The sequence below is a fragment of the Amphiura filiformis genome, chromosome 17 (assembly GCF_039555335.1).
Source record: "Amphiura filiformis chromosome 17, Afil_fr2py, whole genome shotgun sequence".
Classification (NCBI taxonomy): Eukaryota; Metazoa; Echinodermata; class Ophiuroidea; order Amphilepidida; family Amphiuridae; genus Amphiura; species Amphiura filiformis.
In genome coordinates, this window is record NC_092644.1 from 42,915,112 (window position 1) to 42,934,767 (window position 19,656).

The following is a 19,656-nucleotide window of genomic DNA, read 5'->3' on the forward strand; positions in this document are numbered from 1 at the left end:
ATATCTACTGAAAAATGTCATAAGAAGAGGATGCTAGGATCACAAAATACTACTTTAATTACCTGTGTGTGTGGGGGGGGGGTGTACATATGCCTGTTGGTGGACAGGGTGGTTTCACTACAGTGTGTCTTTCTGCACAGTGAGGGCTGGTTACAACATCTTTTCAACAAAAATATTCAGTGACAATGGCGACCCTTAATAGCTCTTAATAAGGAAATCGTCACAGGAAATGTAGATCTCTATAGTGTCATCTAGGCTCTATTATTTACTGGTGTTCTAATATGAAATCTGGGCACAAATCATGTGAACATCTTCCTTCCCTTCATATACATGCAGACCTGCCAACCTACCGAAGTCAGAAAGAGGGACATTGAGGCCCAAACCTTGTATATGTACGGTACACAAACCAGGTACCGACAAATTTTAAGACTTTAGGGAAGATTTTGCATGTCTAAATTTATCAAAATAAGCTAAAGAGAATGCTATAGCAAAATTCTAAAGTGAAATTTGCATCATTTTCTGATGTTCTTATATTTAAATTTGCCATCACTGAAATTTTCAGAAAAGCAGGACTATCCCTCATTTTCACTTTGGAAAACCCCAAATGAGAGTCAGTCCCTAAAATGAGGGACAGTTGGCAGGTCCGTACATGTAGTTTCAAGTTTGATTATGTGAATGAATCAATGTGATGCTGCATATTTTTAATGTATTCCATAATAATTTACCTGACACACTATTCATGCATTCATCCTTTATGATGCAGCATAACATTTACTTGCAGAAGCAGCCCTTCATCTAACATATGGCCACCTCGCAAAACTATAAAGGTAAGCTACAGCATACAGTGTGTAAATGGGCTATTCCATTTAAAATCCTCACTACCCCTGTGGAAGAATTAGCTAAAGTCTCAGACAGAGGGAGTATCAGTTTTGAATAGAATAGTGAATAGAATAGATAATTAGATAACTTCCATTTAAAATACTCATTCCAGTTGTGGAAGATACAGGTAAAGCTATAATACAGGGGGAGTATGAGTTTCAAAATGATTAACCCTGGCCAATTACATTTGAAAAACATACTCCCTCTGTGGTAGATATTTCCAAAATCGTCCACAGGGGTAGTGTGGATTTTTAAATGGAATAGCCCAATAATATATTCAATCACTACTTTTCTGACATTTAAGTACCTCTGCTGCAGACGCTGAATATTTGACTTAGAATATTTGATGTAACCAGAGAAGATGTAAGAAAGCATCTTCACTGATGTAACATGTCTTTGTTATTTAATCTATTCCCATTCTATTTTCAGAATGTTTAAGTTCTAACAAATGTTTGATGATGTAAAATCAATATGTATGTCTGGTGGAAATATATTATATATATTGTGCAAATAGTTTTTTAATCATTTTAATACATTTATGTGATCTTTTTAAAATTAAAATCAATGCACAATAGCTCATTGTCAATTTTCTTTCACATCAAAACTTGATAAAGTGGGAATATCATAAATTTGACATTATTTTACAATTACTCTTTTTTTTCTTTCTTTTATATTTATTATTAAATATTGTTTACAGCATCTGCTACCAAGCATGTGATGATAAGCTACCAATGGGATTCTCAAAAGAGAATGATTAAACTCAGAGATAAACTAAAAGAAGCCGGCTACAACGTTTGGATGGACATTAATCACATGGGTAATTCATTACAATCAGTATGAATTCTTACCATTGCTGATGTTATACATTACATTCCCAGCAAACACAAAATGTTTTCGACATCATTCGCAAATGGTCGTAAAAGGTTATCAGAAAACGTTTAAATGTCGGGTTATATAAAGGGTATATAAAGGGTATGAAATGTTTTCATAACATTAAAAAACATTTTTTGATAATCTACTGCCCAGCAAGCACAACGTATGCAAAAGTAATGCAAATATAACACCATTATGTTGTGAAAATATGATGAACATTCTTATGCACAGACAATAAAACAATCAAACAAAAGAAATATGAAATAGGGGAGAGGCTACTAGCACATCAACCTGGAATTTTAAAAATATAAACACTAATTAAAACATTGAGTGTTCAGGCGTGATTTGAACATCGGCACAGTTGTTGCTTGGCGAATATCAGTTGGTAAGCGATTCCAAAGAGAAGGTGCGGCATAGGCAAACGTTCTTTCTCTGTATGTGTTCACATGTTTGTTTTACTTAATATTTTTACTACTCCTGGTGACATTTACAGTTGGTGACACTCTCGCCTGTATGGCAGATGCAGTTGAGAATGCTGATGCAATCCTAATGTGTGTCTCCAAGAGATATCAAAACAGCAGAAACTGTAAGAAAGGTAGGAATGCATAATTTGTATAGTAGAATTTAAAGAGGTAAATAGTTCTTCAGAATACAGCCAGTTTTTTGAGAGAAAACCCTTTTTCTTTGCCTTTTTAATATATATGATTGGTTGCCGTTTTTGATTTCCAGAGGCTGAGTATGCATTCCAGAAGGACAAGGTCATCATTCCACTGAAGGTAGAGAAGGATTTCCAACCTACTGGCTGGCTAGGTTTACTCATGGGTACAGCATTGTACTATCAAGCTCATTCTGATGAGATGCTCGATACTATCTTCTCTGATGTTGTCAAGGAACTTGGTGATAAAGGCAAAAGGGCTAAAGAAGGTGAGATTTTCTACCAAACTAAACACAAAACATTTTGAAAACAGTCATAAAATGTAAGAAAAGTATGGCACTATTACCTTGAAATGTCTGGGTTATAACAGGTATAAAAATGTTTAACATTATTTTTTTTTAAAGTTGCTACAAGACATTGAGCTCACACATCAACACATTCTTTATTTCACACTCCAGAGAACAGCGAGGAGGCAGCAAAGCTTTGCAATGTCCTATCTGTCTTCTCCCATTCAAGAACCCTAAAATGCTGCCATGTCTGCATAGATTCTGTGAACAATGCCTACCACTAGCTCCAACTGGGACTAAGCACATATCATGTCCACTATGCAAAAAGGAATCATCTGTACCAACGGGTAAGGATCACTATTAAACAAAGAAACAACCATTGTGTTTTATTCAAGCAGTCTGGCTTTACCTGCATGAATTACTCCCGTATTAAATTTGTGAACACCTTTAGAATTGGTTGCCAGCCCAACCTTAATCTGTAACCCTAATCTTAAGCCTAAGTTTCATCTCTTGGGGGATGGCATTAATTTAAAATATATTCTAACTTACGCTAGAACTAATGAAAACCATAAACAAAGCATTTTTTTAAATGTATAACTTTAATCATGAGAAACCAGGTATCGACTAAATTGATATTGAGGGCATTGGCTCTTTAAGTTGTTCCTTGTTATGAGTCTGTTATGCAAGTGAGACAGTTTACGCTCCGTATCTTTTGATTCCGGTGCTTGCTGTTTGTTTTTCCCTATTTCACATGCTCAAGGCAGACTAAATATCACATTAGTGTACTCAGTAAATGTAATGATCCATTTTTCTCCTAAAAGATGATGTGAGACAGTTTCCAACAGACTTCCATCTCAAGGAATTAGTGGAAGAAGAAGCATCCAAGCAACAGCTTAGTGGAGGAGAGGTGGAGTTCTCTTGCACCTGCTGTGAAATGGGTAAACAGTCTAGGGTGGTAGCTAAGTGTCAGGATTGCAAGCATTATATTTGTGACTCAGGGGTGTCTGCTCATAAGAGTGATGAAAAGTTGCGTCAACACAAACTTTTGCTCTTTGATCATGTTGATGTTGTCAAAGGGGTAAGTCTAATATATAACTTTGTTCTTAAAATCTTACTGTTCTGTTCTATTTTAGTAGTTTGTTGATAAAAAAATAATACATTTTAATATTTAATTAATAAATATTGGTAATATTTATATGAACAAGGCAATATCAACTAAATTTAATCAATGTGTGATGTTTATGTGCAAGTTGGGGTGTGTATATGGTGCTTTAAAATTTGTAATTTACCTTCAAATGGGACGTTAGTGTGATACTTTGCATTCCAACCAGGGACCTCCCAGGAACCGGAGACCTCCTGGGAACCATCCCAACATTATAAATATGTGCAATGGACAGTAAATAACATAATTAACAATTTATAGGAGTGTGTCCCGTACAGGTGATTGAAAAATAAGTCTTATATCAGTGAACTTATCATTTTATATATTCCATCACGTGACCTTAGATCATCGGATAAGTGTCTTCTTTCAGTTTTTCATTGGCGCCCAGGCCTTCTATGCTTGTGCACCTACACTTTGGAACTTGCTTCCTTTGAATCTGCATTTTTGTGATTCACTTGATGTTTTCAAAAGACTTTAAAAACTCATCTGTTAAAGATTGCTTATGACAATTGACTTCTATGTGACTGTATTTATAATTGTGTGTTAATTTTTAAATGTTCAATGTTTGCGCCTCAGAATAGGTTGTCTCAGATGGCGCATTATAAATGCATTATTATTATAAGTCCCTGTTCGATAGGTTAAATGCCATATAGTGTATAATTTGTGTAAAATCCCCATGCAGTGAACCGGTGAAAAGTCAGAAAGTAACTTCACATTTCCATAGTCCTAAACAGTATCCCCGTTTGGGAGGTAATTTTATCTATGGGTGTGTGTGTGTGTATACAAATCAGATTAAATGTCTGTGCAACTTAATCATGTCTTGGAGGCCTCATATTTCGTGAAACTTACACATAATGTTAAATAGACCTCTATATGCCATTGAAACATACAACATGAAGTTTACTAATTTATATAATAAATATTACTTCATTATTTCTATAATAACATTTCACTTTTAATCTCTACCAAAATATCAAGGAGAATACAGAATCACAGCAGAAATCTGCAGCAGCAGTTCAGAAACCAGAAATCAAGATTAATATGGACATTGTGTGGGAACTATTTGATGCCATGTATGATGATGAATATAGCATTAATCTTCTTAGATTTTGGATACAGGTTGGTATATTTTTCACTAGATAATTCAGTTCCTATGCACCTAGCTAGCCTGGGTCCGTTTACAAAGAATTACGTCATATAAGTTACCAAATCTATTTTAAGCCACAGCAGCATAAAATAATTAAACTTCACAAGGAACATATAACAAGAATACTGGGCTATTCCAGTCGAAACCCATACACCTCATATGGAAGACATGACCTTAATCTTCCTTGCGGGGTGTAAAGTTCAAATGGATTCACCCATTTAGATAACCCCATTTGAAGTCATACTGCCTTTATGGAATATTAAGGTCATGTCTTCCATAGGGTGTATATGTGACGTGATCTCCATGGAGGCCAAAGAAGGCATTTTTGAAAATTGAGTTAATGTAATTATTACCTTATATCAAACATTAAGCTATCATAATACTGAAAACACCAAAGGTCTAGCATTCTTGGTTTTAAGGTCTGAAGTTTTGTGATGTCAATTTTCTTATGTGTTTTATTGTTTTTTACTCCATATTTTTGCCTTTTTTTCAATTTCAAATTTGCTGCCTATAGCCTTCATGGACCAGATTGTGTCACATATAGATTTCAACATGAATAGCCCACTGCAAACAGAAGTTTAAGCAGTGGGTGCATGCCGGTGGCATGGTGGCAGGGGTGTCCCACCTTGGTTACAACACGCTATGTAGAAGGATTGGTATGTCAAAAATGTTTGCTATCATTGCATGAATATTGAACCCTAACCATAAACTTAACCCTTACCCTAGCCCTAACCATGCTATCCCTAGTGAACCTTATTTCATATTCGACATAGAAAAACTTATTTGACATATAGCGAACTTTCGACACAGTGGGTGGACACCTCTCTTGAATGTTCTGTCAAGGGTACTGTGCCCTTAGCTGCTCTCTCCCTTTACAATATATAACTACAATCCACTGTGACTACAATCTAACCATCCAAGCTCTCATCACAACTTCTGTTACCATTTTTCAATTTATAGCACTATAATGGTGAGAGCCAATGGCAAGATATGATGGTTAACCATTACCTGACCTGCTTAGATGAGCTGAAAACCCAGGGAGGAAAAGATGATCAGGAAACACTAGCTAATAGACAGGAGCAAATAGCAACAGTTTTGTAAGTAGTTTCATGGAAAACTGGCCTATGGCTGGAGGGGGAATGTTGAAATATTCATATGAGACTAAATTTTAATTTACAAACTTAGTGACCTGAAATGAATTTCAATAGATGAGGGTTCCCATAGTGCAACTATGACCTAAGTTTGGTTGTAATAGGATTTGAAATGTTCATGAGACCATCAAATGACCTTTGATCTCAGTATATGACCTTGAACACCACCCATAAACAAGGAGCCAGAGTTTCTGACCATGACCCACCTATCCTGAAAGTCTGAAGTCAATCCGTCCATCCAGTCACGAGATACAGTATCTGGAGGTACGGAAGCTCAGAAGCACGGAAGGATGGACATTGCAAAAACAGTATATGCCTCACGGTGGAGGCATAAAAATGATACTTTCAGTGTACAGTCAATTGTACTTGGATATTTTATCTATTGGAAATACTTTTGGGTTTTTTGCTGGAAACTTTTTTCTTTTCATGTGCTTTTTAAAAGTAATTAAGGGGTGGGGTATGAACCTTTGGACAGTATTTATTGTGGGACATTAGAGCACATTGGACATATCGAATTGCATGCTGAATACGAAGAATGTCCTTCTGATATCAAACAATTTTGATTTTTTGAAATTCGCAATGTAATACACATTTTATGGTAAATGATTAAAAATTGATATTTTTGATATTTAACAGTACTCGAAGTAAATTTTATAAATCTGATGATTTATACTTAAAGTGTAAGTAGGTGGGATGAAAAGCCGACGATCAATTGAAAATTTTGACATTTCGTATTGAAGATATGGTTTTTCCCAAAACACCACACAAAAATAGGTCTTTTTGGGAAAAAAATCCATATCTTCAATATGAAAGGTCAAAATTTTCAATTGATCATCGGCTTTTCGTCCACCTACTTACTTTAAGAATATATCATTAGATTTATGAAATTACTTTGAGGACTACTATATACCAAAAATGTAAAAATATCAAATTTTAATAATTTGTCATAAAATTTGTATTATATCGTGAATTTCAAAAATGAAATTATTTGATATCAGAAAGGCATTCTTTGTATTCAGAATGCAATTCGATATGTCTGATGTGCTCTCATGTCCCACAAAAAATACTGTCGAAACACTCAAAACGCTCATTCCAGATCCCTTAAGTTCAAAGAAACTTTTGTAACTTTTACTATGCATGCCAACATGGACTGTAGAAATAACAATCCATGGTGCCAAGGAAGCATTGCAATTTTGTCTTCAATATACATTGTTTAGAAGCCCATCACTGGGAAACATTTTGACAGCAATAGTATCTCCAAAAAACTGCAAATATTTATTATACATATGCAGAATATGCTCGGATATATTTAGATATTTTGTCAAAAGAATTTTTTCAATTCTTTTTTTTCTTATCCATAAAACTCCTGACACCAATACCCTAACTGATAGCCAAGATGCAAAATTCTTAAACACTTAAGAAAGTTCCTGTAATCTTATTGGTTCTTAGTTGTGTGATATGACACGATATTACATACTTTAGTGTGTGCGTGTCAATGCGATACTCGTACGCACTATCTGAACCAATCAGGTGTATAGCAACAACGGGACTGATTGATTCTAACTTGGCCCTAGGAAATTCCTTTTAAAATGTAATATTTAATTTGATTAAAATTTGGTATGGTTTATATGATTAATATATTTATTTGCATTGAAGTGTTTAAGAATGAGAATAAAGGTATTGTTTTTAGCCGCTGTCATGCATCTATGGTCTCATATAACATCAATATTTTTAGTGTAATTAAAACAACTCGGCTTTGCCTTGTTGTTTTACTTAAAATTTTAATGATGTTGCCCATGCTATATGAGACGATGCACAACAGCAGCTAAAAACAATACCTTTATTCTCTAAATCAAGTATTTCATTGTCATTATATATATGTATAATTGTTATTAACAGCAAAATGGCTGGGCAGTATGATAAGGCAAAAGAGCTGATAGAGAAAGCATTGGATCTAGAGGTGAAGGAATTAGGTGGGCGACCAGATAGATTAGGAGACTTGTACTTCCTTATATGTACCATATACAGTGAGGTAATAGCTAAAGTATTATTCAGATTTCCTTTTACAAATTAACCATCGCGTATACGTGCGCGACGTCAAGCGTGTGCATTGGACCATGTGCAAAATAACGCGCTGGACGGCTAGCAGTACGCTTAATTTGTAAAAGGAAATCTGAATAATACTTTACTCCTACTAGCCTATTTGTGGTTTTTGAACAGGATACAGATATTATACACTTCATTTTATGAAGTTATACTCATATTTTCATACTCTATATAAGATAAAAAATGTTTCCAGGCACAATTGACATGGATGTCTTTGGCTAAGAAAGTTTCCTATCACTAAAACCTATAAACTTTTATGATAATATGCCTGAAGGAGCAAACTAAGGCCTAAAAATTTTTTTAAATTGCATATGATAAAGGCCTTGGAACTTTTTTTCTTTTTTTAATTTTATTTTTTTTTAAATTTTTTTTTTTTTTGCAAAAAATAAGAAAAAAAAGTCTAGGGTCGGGCCTATTTTTAGGGTCGGTCGGGTTACGCCAATCAAACAATTGTTTTTAGGCCTAACTATGAGGCATAGTGGCACTGCCACCATTCTCTTCTGAATCTATCAAAAACCATGGCCTACTCAAGGAGAGAATAAATTATGTGCATACCATTAACATCAAGCACTAAGTAAATCTTAGCTGCCATGTTTTCTCTAATTAATTTGCTAGAATTGATAAAATATTATTTCTTGTCACTAGAGAAGCAAATGAGATATGATTTGGAACCTTGGGCCTATATAATCTTAATACTAATTACAGAGTGTCCGTCCGTCCGTCCATGCGCTTATCGCGTTCAAGCGTGGTCGCGAGATCGCGTTTGCTGCAGTGCGATATCGCATGCTTTCGCGGTGTGCTATCGCGGAGTATCAACGGTGGTGTGCGCGGGTACCGCATCGCGCATCGGAAAGCATTACAGTGTGAATAACAGGTGCATCTCATCGGACAATAGGCCTATTTTCAAGACATGATTAACATAAAAATCACCAGTTATGGTAAGGCCTATATAACCCGTTTGTGTTCACATTTCTCCCGATTGAATGGACGGCCTAGAATTTCGGGGTATTTTTGGGTCCTCTAATGTGGTAGTAGGACAGGGCTTGGAAGAAGCGATCGATGGCTTCATTGAGAGGCGATATCGTAGTAGTTTGAAAGGTCAGGACAACTTATGGGTAACGGGTGTTGGGTAATTAGAGATATAGGCCTATCACGAGAACCGCCCAACCCGAGAACCGCGAAATCTAGTATACTATAATGCTTAATGTCATTGGCTTCCTTGATAGTCTTAGGTATTGATACCCAGGAGTCCCATGTTCAAATCCTGATTAATTTTCTTCCTTGGCCAACTCAAGGTGAAAGAATAAATTATGTGCGATCAAAAACCTGGTCAATAACAATCTCGTACAGAAATTCTACATCACTCATCACCCCCCCCTGCAGAATAGTGCATGGTGGGCTGTAGGGGGAAGGTCTACAAATCATTTCTCATAAAGGTAGCTGTCTTTTATGCCGATATAACTGGCTTTCATTAACTCACCAAATTATTTATCTTTGTTTTTACAGAGATTAAATAGCATTGCTCTTGCACACAATGTGGATCCAGATATGGTGCAACAATATATCAAACATGCTAGAAACTGCCTCAACCTGAGACGCAAAGCAAAAGAAGATGACCAAAAGGTAAAACTGAGAGCACAGTGGCACAGGGCATTTGGCTTGTGACCATAAGGTTGTGAGTTTGAACTCCATTAGGGTCAATAAAATTGTCAGGAAAATTTGACATATAAAAATTTTCAGAAAAACAAAGAAGATAGATTTGACACAATAAAATTATCAGAAAAATGGCTAAATAAAATTTGACACTCATATCTTTCATTTGGTACATTTGACATAGATTTGACACAGTATAAAATCTAAGTTAAATTTGACATAGTTTTGACATAATTAAAATTGTTTGACACATATTTGATACAATCAAAAATATGTCAAAAACTATTTGACATAGTTTTGACATAATTATCAAATTTATATCAAAATGACATTTGACATATTTTTGATATACTTTTAGTATCTATTTGACATAAAAATTTCTGTGTGGGTTGTATCCTTGGGCAAGGATCTTCCTTGTCTCACTCCACTCAGGTGTACAATGGGGAGCTATAATACTTTGGTGCCTTTATTTTTGTTGGCTGCCAAATGGTGTGATATATCCTAGTGCCAGCAGTATAAGGCACAATGTCAAATTTGGTCCTAAAGCACTATTGGTGCGTAGGTACCGATGCACACCGTCATCATCCCTATATCTTCGTGTTAAAAATTGCCGTGGTAGTACGATGAATCCTCACGTTTTTCAACAACTTTTCATGGTGAATCTGTTCGAGATAGGCCGAGCGGCTCAGGCTAAGCATACAATGTGAGATTTTGAGAGCCGGCCACACTGTTTCTATTCTATGTTTTACGATTTTCGCATGATCAGTATATGGCTGGCGTAACCGCCACAACGATGGAGCTGCTACTGCGTAACTTACTTTTAAACTTCATGGAGCTAAATTGACCAATCATGTTAGATCTTTTCATTACGCGGAGCCAGTTGAGTCATCATCGTTCCAGCGTGAGAAAACTCTTGCCAAAATTAATGTTTACTATGTGGATTTTAAATGAATCGAATGTAAATAAACCACAAACAGTTGTACAGGATCAATACCATTGTTTGATTAGTGTATAGTCAATGTTACCTTGCATGCATGTGTCATGTGAGTGGCGTGTTTGTTTGTTTGTCTACTGTGTCAGGCCAGGATCACTGACACCCACGGTACTGATACTGTCATACTATCACGGTGATCATATTGTTGAATGTTGTTGACTTTAAAATAATCATGATGCAGTCATGTCTACAGTAGAATTCACCACGACCTTTGAAGGACTTAAACCCCATTAAAAGCTATTAAACCAAGATAACACTCAATGAAAACAGCTCAACTATGTTACATCAGATCTTCTCTGGTTAAATACACACTGCACTTGTGTCTGTTTTACCTGTGCAATGAACAATGAGCTGGTATTATAGTTTCAGTTGGGTGAATGATTATAAAGCGAACGCAAGGTAACAATACCGACTGGGCTTTTGTTTACGAAATGAGACAATAGTCTGCTTATTGTTAACCAGCGTTCTTGAAAATGAGAAGCATAATGGTTTGCAGACTTAACACGGTTTAGAAATAATTTGTTCATATTTTTTGGTGTTATCTGTCGTTTACATATCCTTCCTAAAACACAAAAGTACCAATATTTCCAAACACCTAAATTAGCTAAAAATTTAGGAAATGTTACAAAACTATATTTTCTAGAATTTCAGAGAATACTTTAAATATTGGCTGGTTATTTTTTTACACAGTGACGTCATATAGGCAATGGCATAATACTTCTAACATACACTAGGTCACGCGTCAATGGTGAGCGCACTGAGTATTGTGTATAGGAAAACGGGCAGTACCGTAACAGTATGTATGGCCTATACTACTAGTATATAAAGTAAATCCGAACTGGTTTGCTGAAGGTCGAATTCCGCAGGCCACGCCGCGCAAGATGTACAAATCAGCTCCCGGCGATACACTGCAGATCGCAGAATTGTGTGCATGGTTTACCACCACTCTGCCTAGCTGAGAACAGGTTATTGGCGAGTTAAAAAATAGGCGAGTTAGAAAAAGGCGAGTTAAAATGGCGAGTTACCCCCTGCAGTGTTTTCCGGAAAGTCCACCTGGCGAGTTAAAATGGCGAGTTACCCCCTGCAGTGTTTTCCGGAAAGTCCACGAGGCGAAAGTCCACGAGGCGAGTTGTGAATTTCCGGAAAGTCCACGCGGCGAGTTGTGAATTTCCGGAAAGTCCACATGGTGAGTTGTGAATTTCGGAAAGTCCATGTGGCGAAGGCAATTTCCGGAAAGTCCATGTGGCGAGTTGTGAAAAATGCAGTTTTGGTCAAAATTCAAAAAATGATTATTTTAAAAAATTGATACCATTAATGTATTCTTTGACTCATGTCCGTTCCATATTATACTTTATCATATAAATAGATATCAGCCTTGATTTTAAATACTGCAATCAATAGTTATTACAAATACCATTAATACTGTACAAATTTGCCTAGGCATTATGTGTTTTGACTTTGGCACATACAATTTGATTTTTTTTTCTGTGTGTGCAGTATGTCCTAACTAGTTTTGATGGTAAAAACAAAAGGATTTCAGTATCAGTAGAATGCACAGTGACCGCCACTGATGTTGATGAAAATGTATTTGTATGATTTTTTATTTCAAGAGTAGTGAGATATGATTAGGTTTCTTTTATATTAGTGGATGCTTGTATATCCGATTATTCATGGTACATAAAATAGTTGACTGATTATGTGTTGTGCCCCTTTGTGTTGTGTTTTGTTTAAAAAGTGTTAAAAAAGTTTTATGACTTTTATTTGTATAACTTTTTCGGATTTTATTTATACTAGAAGAAGAGGGCAGCCTATGCACAGGCGAGAGTAGCACTGCCTCTATATATTAATTCCCAAGATCATTGCAAGCCCGAGAGAAATATATGATAAATGGAAACTGATTTTGCTGATTTTGGACTAGCAGCTTTAAAAAAAACAGTAGTTAATACACTGTGACATTTTTAATTCACTGTTGGAACTTCATCATAGTCTTGCTGTAACTCGCCACCAGGACTTCATAGTGTTACTGTAACTCGCCACTGGGACTTCAAAGTGTTGCTGTAACTCGCCACTGGGACTTCATAGTGTTACTGTAACTCGCCACTGGGACTTCATAGTGTTGCTGTAACTCGCCACTGGGTCTTCATAGTGTTACTGTAACTCGCCACTGGGACTTCAAATATCTAAAATAGCCTGACTCTGTGGGGGTAACTCGCCTTTACCTAACGCCGCCCATATTGTAACTACTAAAACATGCTCTCTGCACAGCTATATAGTTGTGTACAATACTGTATGAGTTTCTTGTGAGTGCATGTCCATCTTAATAATAAGTCGGTTCGTACTTTTCATAAATTACTTTTTGAATCATAACTATCGTGACCGAGGATATCTTGCAACTACGTGAAGCTCGTCTGGCAAATTCTTAATGACTAAATTCGCTTCACGTAATGAGTAAGTCGTACTTGATTGGTCAGTTTTACCTCCGAGTAATGAAAAACTCTAACATGATTGGTCAATTTGGCTCCACGGAGCAAAAAGTCAGCTACGCTGTAGCAGCTCCACGTTAATGGCGGTTGCGACCTACCATATCAGTATCCCATATGATATTTCTATTGTAAGAAAATTTTATTTGTTGTCACGTAAATCACAGGTTTCGTTTAAATTAACTACCTGGAAATTAAATTAACTAATTAGTGAGGTTACAATTTTGATGTAAAACATTTGAAATCCGCTGTAAAAATTTTGATAATATTCAACTCTTTGAGAAAATTATTTTATAAAGGAATGCTGGTAAAACCAGGTGCAATACAATGTACATTATTGACACACTATCACTCTCTTTATCTTCGTCAATAATAGAATAATCGATTTCAATCGAATTGAATACATGAGTTTGTAGTTGACTACTGAGCGACCTAAGCGATCGATTGCTAGCCAATCAGATAGAACTCCTTTTCTTGCGTTCAGTGAAATACCACTGCCTGTCGCTCACTACCACTTTCGCCCGTCGCTCACCAACGGAGTATTAAATTTATATTTATCGTATAGGGCGTCGACACTGTGCGATGGCTCTTTCTATCATACTGATAGTGATATAGGACCAAATTAATGAAAGACCTCTTAACAAGAACATGTTTGGTAGATTAAAAGTCCATAATTATTCAGAATTGTTGAGTTGTAAGCGCTTAGTGTTTTATCAATGCCTATACATTTATTTTAATATTTGTTCTTAATTCCTTTTTCATTTTACGTATTATGTGACAATCCAGTTCAAGTTGGCTGGTATATTGAGGTCCTTGTCAAATGCTTTGAGGAACTGGAATGACTATGGTGGCGACAAAACACTATCAGCCCAAGATGCTAAAACAGAGTCAATGAAACACATAGAGGAAGCCATCAAACTCTTCACTAAGGTAAGGATACAAAACACTATCAGCCCAAGATGCTAAAGCAGAGTCAATGAAACACATAGAGGAAGCCATCAAACTCTTCACTAAGGTAAGGATACAAAACCCTATCAGCCCAAGATGCTAAAACAGAGTCAATGAAACACATAGAGGAAGTCATCAAACTCTTCACTAAGGTAAGGATACAAAACACTATCAGCCCAAGATGCTAAAGCAGAGTCAATGAAATTAACATATAGAGGAAGCCATTAAACTCTTCACCAAGGTAAGGACTCAAAACCCTATCAGCCCAAGATGCTAAAACAGAGTCAATGAAACAATAGAGGAAGTCATCAAACGCTTCACCAAGGTAAGGACTCAAAACCCTATCAGCCCAAGATGCTAAAACAGAGTCAACGAAACACATAGAGGAAGCCATCAAACTCTTCACCAAGGTAAGGATACAAAACCCTATCAGCCCAAGATGCTAAAGCAGAGTCAATGAAACACATAGCGGAAGTCATCAAACTCTTCACCAAGGTAAGGATACAAAACACTATCAGCCCAAGACGCTAAAACAGAGTCAATGAAACACATAGAGGAAGCCATCAAACTCTTCACCAAGGTAAGGATACAAAACACTATCAGCCCAAGATGCTAAAACAGAGTCAACGAAACACATAGAGGAAGCCATCAAACTCTTCACCAAGGTAAGGATACAAAACCCTATCAGCCCAAGATGCTAAAGCAGAGTCAATGAAACACATAGCGGAAGTCATCAAACTCTTCACCAAGGTAAGGATACAAAACACTATCAGCCCAAGATGCTAAAACAGAGTCAATGAAACACATAGAGGAAGCCATCAAACTCTTCACCAAGGTAAGGATACAAAACACTATCAGCCCAAGATGCTAAAGCAGAGTCAATGAAACACACAGAGGAAGCCATCAAACTCTTCACCAAGGTAAGGATACAAAACACTATCAGCCCAAGATGCTAAAACAGAGTCAATGAAACACATAGAGGAAGCCATCAAACTCTTCACCAAGGTAAGGATACAAAACACTATCAGCCCAAGATGCTAAAGCAGAGTCAATGAAACACACAGAGGAAGCCATCAAACTCTTCACCAAGGTAAGGATACAAAACACTATCAGCCCAAGATGCTAAAACAGAGTCAATGAAACACATAGAGGAAGCCATCAAACTCTTCACCAAGGTAAGGATACAAAACACTATCAGCCCAAGATGCTAAAGCAGAGTCAATGAAACACATAGAGGAAGCCATCAAACTCTTCACCAAGGTAAGTACTCAAACCCCTATCAGCCCAAGATGCTAAAGCAGAGCCAATGAAACACATAGAGGAAGCCATCAAACTCTTCACCAAGGTAAGGATACAAAACACTATCAGCCCAAGATGCTAAAACAGAGTCAATGAAACACATAGAGGAAGCCATCAAACTCTTCACCAAGGTAAGGATACAAAACACTATCAGCCCAAGATGCTAAAACAGAGTCAATGAAACACATAGAGGAAGCCATCAAACTCTTCACCAAGGTAAGGATACAAAACACTATCAGCCCAAGATGCTAAAGCAGAGTCAATGAAACACATAGAGGAAGCCATCAAACTCTTCACCAAGGTAAGTACTCAAACCCCTATCAGCCCAAGATGCTAAAGCAGAGTCAATGAAACACATAGCGGAAGTCATCAAACGCTTCACCAAGGTAAGGACACAAAACACTATCAGCCCAAGATGCTAAAACAGAGTCAATGAAACACATAGAGGAAGCCATCAAACTCTTCACCAAGGTAAGTACTCAAACCCCTATCAGCCCAAGATGCTAAAGCAGAGTCAATGAAACACAGAGAGGAAGCCATCAAACTCTTCACCAAGGTAAGGATACAAAACACTATCAGCCCAAGATGCTAAAGCAGAGTCAATGAAACACATAGAGGAAGCCATCAAACTCTTCACCAAGGTAAGTACTCAAACCCCTATCAGCCCAAGATGCTAAAACAGAGTCAATGAAACACATAGAGGAAGCCATCAAACTCTTCACCAAGGTAAGGATACAAAACACTATCAGCCCAAGATGCTAAAGCAGAGTCAATGAAACACATAGAGGAAGCCATCAAACTCTTCACCAAGGTAAGTACTCAAACCCCTATCAGCTCAAGATGCTAAAGCAGAGCCAATGAAACACAGAGAGGAAGCCATCAAACTCTTCACCAAGGTAAGGACTCAAAACACTATCAGCCCAAGATGCTAAAACAGAGTCAATGAAACACATAGAGGAAGCCATCAAACTCTTCACCAAGGACTCAAAACCCTATCAGCCCAAGATGCTAAAACAGAGTCAATGAAACACATAGAGGAAGCCATCAAACTCTTCACCAAGGTAAGGATACAAAACACTATCAGCCCAAGATGCTAAAACAGGGTCAATGATTGAAACATATACAGAGGAAGCCATTAAACTCTTCACCGTCACATATTACTTGCCACATGTTATACTAGAATGCTGGTCACATTAAACTCAAAGAACAGGGGGGAAGAAATGAAAAGAAATAGACAGGGTTACCTAAGGAACCCAAATCCAAATGCTTCTAATTGGGAGCTGGGTAATCTCCTTTCTTACATTTATTAGAGTTATCCTGATCCATTTAGTCACAAAAATTTAATGAGATATTTGTTGTTTTATTTTCAGCTGAAAGCTAAGGGGAATGTAGCAAAATGCATCCTGAACAAATCATCTTTATTGGAAGCAGGTTCTGGAGAGAAAGAAAAGGTAGATATTAAACAAACACTGCTTCTTTGGTAGTTTGAAACACAATCTTCTTCCTGTAAATTCCAGCTTAACATAATTTACAAACAGTGTGTCACTATAATCAAATATCAAATTGTATCTCCCTTATGCCATATTTTTAACTTGTCTCTGAGTGAAGCTAAATTACCTCAGGAATGACTTGAAGCCAATGTAATACCGGTTTATAAAAAGGCAGACAAACAACAGGTTGGAAATTACAGGCCAGTATCTTTACTTTGTATATGTGGGAAGATCATGGAGAGAGCGATTGTCAATTTGGTTTTCCTCATATAAAGAGAGGCTCTATCATCTTCAACATGGCTTTATAAAAGGCGTTCCACTGTCACTCAGCTGCTTGAAGTTTTTCATGAAGTCAGTGCAGCCTTGGACAACGCTGGGCAGGTCGATATGGTTTATCTTGATTTTTCCAAAGCGTTCGACAGTGTTAGTCATAAATTACTCTTATACAAACTCCGGTCTTTTGGTTTTCATTCTGGTCTACTTAATTGGTTTCAAGCTTATCTTACAAATCGCCGCCAACGTGTTGTTGTTGATGGCTTCCAATCTGATTGGCTTCCAGTGGTTTCCGTGGTTCCACAGGGCTCTATCCTTGGGCCCCTTCTTTTTGTTTTATACATAAAAGACCTGCCCAGTGTTGCCCAACATTCTAAGATTGCTTTATTTGCCGGCGATGCCAAGTGTTTTATTAATGTAAAAAAACCTTCAGATTGTGAGCAGCTTCAGTCAGACTTAAATGCACTAGTCAATTGGAGTAATACCTGGGAGCTTAATTTTCACCCTTCCAAATGCCAGGTCATTTCCTTGACAAGATGCAGGAAACCCGTCCTGTTTGATTACAATATGAATGGCACAACTCTCAGTAAAATTGATACCATCAAAGATTTGGGTGTCGACATATCAACTAAACTTGTCTGGGATACCCATATTAATAGAAAAAGTCAAAAAATGCAATCGTAAGATGGGCATGATCATGCGTACAGTAGGGTTCAATGCCCCAGTAAAAGTTACCAGAACTCTTTATAGTTCCCTGATCAGGAGTGATCTTGAGTATGGTAGCTGTCTTTGGAGCGGTACATCCAAACATAACATCCAAATGTTGGAAGGAGTCCAAAGACGAGCTACCAAATTCATTTTACATTATCCTGATCAGGATTATAAGGAGAGGCTTACCAATTTGGACTTACTCAGGAGAGACAAAAGTGATCTCTTGTTTTTTTACAGATGTAGGGAGGGTCACTATTATATTAATGTCAATAATTATGTTAAATTCAGCCAAGGGAATGGGAAGGACCATCCCACCACTAGATTATCTTCCGATCCATTTAAACTAAAAATTCAACGTTGCAAAACCGAAGCGCACATGACTTTTTATGTTAATCGCATTGTGCAGCTTTGGAATCAGCTGCCTTTGTCTACAAGGACAGCCGGTTCCTTTTCTTCCTTCAAATCCGGGGTGGTTGAATTTTTGAATTCTCATTTTACTCAAAATTTTGTTCTTTGAAAACATGCTCTTGGAGCTCTTACTGCAGATGCTCGAATTGCAGGCTTATTTAATTTGGGATGGGGCTGTGATGGGGTTGTTTTTTTCCCAATAATTTGTTTTCAAAAATCGAAAGGTGGGATGGTCCTAGAGGTGATTTTGCACCTGTTTGTCCCATTCTTTTCGCTGGCATTTTATTCTTTACTTTGTCTTGATTATTAGTATGTGCAATATTTATATAATATATTTATCTTTGTAATTGTATATGAGCCAGTGATGAAGCATAATAAATAAATAAATAAATAAATAAATAATCAGGGATATGAGACATTTTATAAATCCCCGTGAAGTAAACCACACAGACGACACGGAAGCATCGTTGTTAAACGGTGATGAACAACAGTGAAACATGATTGAATCCCTAATGTACACATCCCATCAAACACAAAAAATCTTTCTAAAACATTATAAACATTATATAATTGTACGTGTTTTGTTTTTAGGTCAAAACATGTTAGTAACATTGAAATGCTGGGATCTATTAAGGTCATGAAAAAAGGTATATGGAAAAAAACACTACAAAAACATTTTTTGGCGAACATTCAGTTTGCCAAATATTTTGTCATTAACACTTTTAACATTATGTTAGAATGTTTTGCAGCAAGTTTTGACAAATGCTTTTTTTTCTTACTTTGCAGCTGCTCCGAAAGGCTCTTGAAATGTGTGATGAAGTGTACGGTGAAGTGAGTCGCTTATCTGGGATGCTTCTATGGTGTATGTATGTCTTGTTCCATACCAGGAAAGACTTCTATGAAGCATATAAATGGTTGGAAAAATGCTCGCAAGTTAGAACAAAGGTACATACATTTACTTATTGCTTTTGTAATGAAGTGTACGGGGAAGTGAGTCGTTTATCTGGGATGCTTCTATGGTGTATGTATGTCTTGTTCCATACCAGGAAAGATTTCTATGAAGCATACAAATGGTTGGAGAAATGCTCTCAAGTTAGAACAAAGGTACATAAAATTTACTTATTGCTTTTGTAAAAATAA

General features: G+C 36.7%; 2 protein-coding genes across 2 annotated transcripts in view; both read left to right on the top strand.

The window, feature by feature from the left end:
• LOC140137824 (uncharacterized) overlaps positions 1-19,656 on the top strand; it is a 56,579-nt gene that overhangs the window by 34,485 nt on the left and 2,438 nt on the right. The window contains exon 14 of the mRNA XM_072159614.1: positions 19,303-19,620. Within this exon, the coding sequence (XP_072015715.1) occupies positions 19,303-19,620 (318 nt within the window). The remainder of the gene's footprint in view (positions 1-19,302; positions 19,621-19,656) is intronic.
• On the top strand, positions 803-17,118 carry LOC140138262 (uncharacterized). Its single transcript, XM_072160176.1, has 12 exons — positions 803-827; positions 1,577-1,696; positions 2,246-2,347; positions 2,482-2,676; positions 2,868-3,041; positions 3,516-3,772; positions 4,835-4,975; positions 5,964-6,100; positions 8,054-8,186; positions 9,767-9,883; positions 14,174-14,317; positions 17,005-17,118. The coding sequence occupies exons 1-12, from the start codon at positions 803-805 to the stop codon at positions 17,116-17,118; spliced, it is 1,659 nt and encodes a 552-aa protein (XP_072016277.1).